Source organism: Pavona decussata, unplaced genomic scaffold, assembly GCF_977016875.1.
Source record: "Pavona decussata unplaced genomic scaffold, jaPavDecu1.1 SCAFFOLD_128, whole genome shotgun sequence".
Classification (NCBI taxonomy): domain Eukaryota; kingdom Metazoa; phylum Cnidaria; class Anthozoa; order Scleractinia; family Agariciidae; genus Pavona; species Pavona decussata.
In genome coordinates this window covers 1,972,501-1,978,872 of record NW_028145542.1, presented here as the reverse complement: position 1 = coordinate 1,978,872, position 6,372 = coordinate 1,972,501, and the positions used below count along the sequence as shown (strand labels likewise).

Genomic DNA, 6,372 nt, shown 5'->3' with positions numbered 1-6,372 from the left:
AGGGAGCGCATTGCATGATGAGCCCAGACAATGGCTGCGAAGGTACAGTAGCCTGCAGAACAGGTGGGGTTTTTTTTTGCATTTTTTCGCCTCACACTTGCCTCTGCCTGAAAAAATGGGCAAAAATATAACGCCTGTTCTGCAGGCTACTGCAAGGGAGACTTGGCTTCAAGTCTTTTATCTAATGGTATTTATTAATATAAGAAATAAAGGTGATTCTTGTCTCCAGAATATTCATATTTGTTTTGTGACAATGAACGTAATAAAATACAGACTAGCAAATTAAATTATGAACGTTCTGAAGCTTTTGTTCTTATTAAAAGGGATTCATCAGCAGAACTGTATAAATTTCGTCATGACTTATAATTATTGTCATATGCTCTTTGGATCACATGACAAAATAATAATAATATTAGAGACCATGGGGAGGTAGACAACCACATGCATTTTAGGTCTTTTCAAAGACCAAAAATGTTGATTCAAAGGGCCACAGCTCAAATTAGCAGCAAAGAAATTTATTCATTCCTGTTGATGAGGCCCTTTGTGACAAGATCGAAAGCCTCAGAAAGTTTGTAATTTTAACTTGCTAGTCTCTGTAGAAGAGAATAAACTTATTAATTTTATTAATGTTTTTGATCCCATGATATTTGTATCCTTTCTCACATCCTACCTACAAAAGAGAGCTGATCCTACCTCTGAATATTGTATTTAAACCTGTACCTGGGCCTTTAGAATTATTCTGTCATGTTTAGTACCCATCCTGATTTCTGTTTTGTGCTCTTCTTTCTACAGTCCTGATATTAAGGATGGTCCCTACTAATAAAGAAGTATTTTTGTGAGGTTTATGACTATGCAGAGAAAGCAGATCTTAGCAAGGGTTTTGAAACGCAAACAGAAAATTGGGGGTAACTACACATTTCTAAGAGATTTAAGCAACAATTATTATTCTGAAAAAACAGTGAAATACAAAGCAATGTATGGCTTGTTTTTCTGAATTGAAGCTTTTTTATCTCTGAACAATGCATGGTTACCTCAAATGTTCTTTTGGATACCAAGAGCACTGGCTAAGTCCTGAAACTGCGCGGAAATATTCTTATGTTAGTAGGCACCACCCATAGGAAATCCGAGTATCTTGAGATGTGCAGAACCTATGCGCAGTAGCAAAAGTACATGTAGGCACCGTCCTTGAGACAAAGAAACACCAGAAAATGAAACATCTATAAACCATATTATTACACCATTTATTTTATTTACTCACTTCATACCTCATTTGTGACTCTCAACATAGATTCGAGTCTGAGAACACAATACGGTTACAACACCGTATTGACTACAATGATACATGCTGTTTCAAATGAGAGAGGAGAAACTGGTACAGATGTTCGACAATATCTGCTCTCTCAGTGCAAAGAAACATTTCCCTGAACAAGTGCAAGGTGTTTGGCAGCTCAGAGATGTTGACACTCAAAAGGTGTGAAAGGCAATGTGTGCACAACATTGGAGAGTTTAGTCGAAGACCATAGTCACAGATTTGCACAACAGTGTTCGTGTCAATTAAACCAATCAGGGATTGTTCACATACAGTTCTCAGTTCATCAAGCAGGAATCTATCTGCAAACGCCAGGAGATCCAAAAAGAACTGTAGTTTGTTGTCTTTCCTTTGAACACTCCTCTGCATTCCACAACAGCTTGACGAAGAAGGAAAAGCGTCTGTGGGAAGAAAACTTGTGCACCCATAAATATGATGCACAGCATATTCAAAGACATCAGCAGAAACTTCTCGGATTGTGATGACAGACTGCGTCGACTCTAAGTAACGATTAGATAACATAGTGGTGAAGAGATCACTTGCCCCTTTGATGATCTGCCTGTGAGCACTGAAAACATTCCCATTGTCCATCTGAAACTTTACATCAGGAGGACCAAAGCAATTTTCGTTGTACAGACATGATGGAAAATGCTGATTGGCTTGCATGCACTTCTGCAACTCTGAATCACTGGGATCCAATTTCAACCTCTTATCTTTGTGCAGTTTAACTGAGTGGTCACCAGTTTGCACTGACTGTGGATTTTGGCTTGGATGCAAAATGGCACGTTCAACATCATCTTTAGAAGAACCTTTTGCTTCCTTGCTGGCAATGTCAACAGGACATTTCACTTGTAAATCATTTGCCAGAACAACCAAAGACTCGACTGCAGTTGTAAAGACCTTGCTGCTTGGGGGTGCTGTTGAAAACAGATCACAAAACTTCTGCAAGCCCTGCCTCTCTATGAGCGTTTGCTGTTTCAGCTTTTTGGTCCTGAAAGAGAATTCAAAAGGAAAGAAATGTCATTATAACGACATCTTATCACTTGTGATCATCTGCAATCCTGCAAACGTCATGGCCGATGATTGAAAATACTGTACTTTTAACCGCGATGTCATTCCAAGGATAAAAGTAACTAGACAAAGTAATTGTCTAGAGTCCTTATCCCACAAGCTAGGACTGAAGCCGCCAAGAAGGCCTTAGTTTTTTTTTTATTAGATCTAGAGTTATTACACTAGTTAGGCAGTTACATTTTTGTATCATAGGCTTAGCTTAAAATGCTTTTTATTTATTTATTTAATATTTATTTATTTGTTTATTATGACTGTTATTCAACTGTCAACATAATATTGGAGTTAATTTGTCATAATTTTATTGTTAGTAATAGTTTAGTTGCCCAGGGCTCTTTTTTTTAAATAGCTCAATAAATAAAAGTGTAGGTATGAAAATTATTGTGACTGCAGATGATCACAGTCCTTTGAACACATCTATAAAAGATAAAAGCATGCGAAAGTCCCTGCAGTCATCTGCAATTGCCTGTTGCTTGAAGACATTAGCTCAAAAGCTTACAGTAACTCTCAAATCTTCAGTTGGGTTATTTTAAAAGTTTAGATTTGAATGCCTTTCTTTCGCATAAAGAAAGGATCAGTGAAAATTGCAACTGACATCAGTAAAAAGATCTACTTGATAACAAAATTTTTTTACCTGCATAAAAGTGGTAAGGCCAATACACATTCTTCAAGATCTTCCTTTGATCCCTTAAGAAGCAAATTCTCAAGGACCCCTCTCCCAAATGGGGTTTGTGCTTGGCTTGAGAAAATTTCCAACAAGTGCTTTCCGGTTTCTTGGCAGTAGCTGTGAGTCATTGAAGATGTGAAATTGAATGTGCCATCAGCATTAGTTGAGTTGGCTTTGCTCTCTTGATCATAGACATTGTGTACATGTCTGGAATCAGTGGAAGGGGTAGCAAAGCTGTTGGTTTCGCCAGAATGAAAAGAAGCTGATTGAGCATCTCGTTCCTTGGTTACTGACTCACTTACTGTAGCTACAGTTTCTTGGCTTTCACTGCACATGCAACACAGCTGATGATGAATTGCAACAACACTGCCATGCACAATCAAGGCCCTGAAACACAAAGGATTTTCTGCCAGGCAGGTAAGGAGGCGCTTACACTTGGGACTAGGATTGTCAACCGCACAAAGATAACCCAATAAAGTTTGAATGCAAGGTGTGTTCACCAGAAGAGAACTGGGATCTGTCATGTGAGAAATGCGAGACAACAACACCAAAGCACTGTGACCTGGGTTACGATGATGATGATGATGATGATGATGATGATGATGATGCAAGTTTGACTGAGTCCTTGGTGATGATGGAGAAGGTAAACTTTCATTTGTGATTTTAGATTCCACGGGAGCAATTTTTGCTTGATCACTGTTGATCGTGGACGTGGACGTACACGTACTTGGAAACATGACAAATTTTGATTTAAAAGTTCCACTGTTCATTTCAGAGGACCCATTGTCGTCACCCTTGGTTGTTTGCCCAGTAAATCCAGCTGATGAGCATGCAGTGTTTGATGGAGTGGATACTTGGCATGAGGACAGCAGTTGTGTGGTACTACAAGTCAATAACCTCTCACTACCACTGAAAGATGTTAGAGATGAAGTACTACGTGGGGAGGTATACACTGACACCAATGAAGTCGTGTTTGTGTGCCTGGAAGCAAAACTGAATACTGACTGTCCAGATCCCATCGTGCACACCCCAGGTGGCGGAGTTGTAGGAATGGGCGATGGTTTCAGTTTCATTCTTCTTTTAAAGTTTGAAAGTCTGCCACTTGCTTTTGAATCTGAGACATGCACTTCTCTTGCTGTCTCCTCCAGTTTCTTCAAGAAGCTTTCATCCATTAGAGCCTCCCCACTTGTATCAAAAAATGTGTCTTTGGCTGTGGTAGACCTTGTGGAGTTGGATGAAACATCAGAGGTGAAACATAGCTGATCAGAAAAATCATCATCATGATCTTCAACCTCACTCCTGGCTAGCAACTGAGATAGAACCCTATTAAGGTGGCCGATTAGAGCTGGAACTAGGTCAGCATTGAGAAGAATTTCCAAGGCTGGTTCACTGTAGCAAAAGCATGTAAATGCAGTCACAATCTTTCTCTCCAGAGACAAACATTTTCCTGAAGACAACATCTTCACAAGCAGTTCCAATGCACCAGACTCATGCACCCTTGCACGATTGATAGCTTCTCTGCAACAGAAGCAAAGTCCTTCGATTGACTTGATGGTAACATGACCGGGTTCATTGCGTTTGAGCTGCTGAGTCAAAGCTTGAATTCCTCCTTCACTGCCAATGCAAACACGCACGTGAGCATGGCAGGCCAAGTTCGACAAAGACAGTAAAGCTGAATGCCTGACCTTTGCACAGGTACTGTTGGCGAGCTCAACAATATACTTCACCCCACCATGATCTTGAATTTGCTGGGCAATTTCTCTGCTGCAACCTTTGGTGAGTTCTGCTACAGTTCCAATGCAACAACTAACAAGTGTCGACTTCTCAGATTTAAGGAGATCCACAATTGCCTTTACAGCATCTAAATCCAGCACAGCTTGCTTTCTCTCTGGTGTGGTACATACCATTCTCAGTGCTCGTAACACTGACTCTTTACAGTCACTGTCTGATGTCTTGGTTAACAGTTTCACAAGCTCAGGTATAACTCCCAGCTCTTCCATAACAAGTACGCTGAGTTCATCTTCTGCCAAGTTCGCCAGTGCTCTACATGTCCTGTTTAATATGCTGGTCTGGTCGACTGTTCTAAGCACAACAGCTACATGTGGGATAGAAAGTTAAATCAAAATTAATTACAAGTGATCAAAGTTGAGAATCTGTCAAAGTTAGTTTATACTTGAGCTTGCATTTCAAAGATGATAGTAATGGGAATATGTAGGATTTTGAGTTGAGGGAGGGTAAAACTTAGTAGACCACAAGTCATACTCTTATAATAATTATTAGTATAAATCTATTAGTGTTCTATCGCGAATGCCGTTCTCTGATTGGCTATGCTACTCGCTATCTATTCTGTGATAGATAGTGAGTAGCGGTTTTCAACAAAATGGCGACCGCTTCGTCGCTTTTTCGAAGTGTCTGCGATGAGGAAATAGATAATTTACTTGTTAAGTTTTGACCGACTAGTAGATTTATACTAAAACAATTAGATTATGAGCTCGAGATTTCTATGCGTGATAGCTGATTCGGGCTGCGCCCTCATCAACTATCACGCGATAGAAATCTCGAGCTCATAATCTAATTGTTAATTATGATGTCAGATGGTACATGTACATAATGTACACTGCTCATCCGATTTGATATTCCTTGCCCAATACTATTGACGAGAATAGCACTTTGCTAGCAAACAAAGTTGCATCTTTCAGACAATTTTTCAGCCTTTGGCATTATCCTGCCTATTCCTGCTACACATGTTATCCTCATTTTTATCAGCTTCCTGTAGGTCTACGGTTATTTCGGGTAGCCAGCACCCCTATAATTTGTGTATTACATAGCACATGGTTATTCTTTTTTTGTTGACTGTAAGGTTAATTAAGTTTGTTTGTTGTTGTTGGTCACAGCAAATAATTTGCTGTGACCAAGTCAATGTAAATTATTTACATTGTGAATTTTTTTATTGATCTTTAACAAGCTAATTAATCTTAATACATTTAAGATAATTGAGCTTTAGCTTAATATTAACTACCCTGTGAGCAGAGGCTGTTCGATCTTCCAAGATAAGTCGGGAAGAGGAAGGGACTTATCTAGGAGAAGGAAAATCGAAGGGCCTCTGCTCGCAAGGTACATTAACTTACCAAGCGAAGCTATTCCGTCTAGTCTTCTTATCTACATGTAGAAAATGAAGAAGCAATTAAGTGAAAAGAAAAGCAAAAATTTAAAATTAAGCTTAAGTAAATTTCATTTTCACAGACACTAACCTCTTTCCTGCTCTCCGCTTCGCGAGCGCAGTTCGCCAGTGTGCTTAGTGCCATGTCAGCAATTGTCTTGTTTGGTT

At 39.4% G+C, this 6,372-nt stretch overlaps 1 protein-coding gene across 1 annotated transcript in view; it reads right to left on the bottom strand.

The window, feature by feature from the left end:
- Positions 1 to 1,178: 1,178 nt before the first annotated feature.
- LOC146468899 (armadillo repeat-containing protein 5-like) overlaps positions 1,179 to 6,372 on the bottom strand; it is a 13,519-nt gene continuing 8,325 nt past the window's right edge. Inside the window, exons 2-5 of the mRNA XM_085123949.1 lie at positions 6,296 to 6,372; positions 6,173 to 6,203; positions 3,012 to 5,139; positions 1,179 to 2,300 (exon numbers count right to left, since the gene is read on the bottom strand). The exon at positions 6,296 to 6,372 is cut by the window's right edge and continues 184 nt beyond it. Of these exons, the coding sequence (XP_084980075.1) occupies positions 1,331 to 2,300; positions 3,012 to 5,139; positions 6,173 to 6,203; positions 6,296 to 6,372 (3,206 nt within the window). The 3' untranslated portion in view covers positions 1,179 to 1,330. The remainder of the gene's footprint in view (positions 2,301 to 3,011; positions 5,140 to 6,172; positions 6,204 to 6,295) is intronic.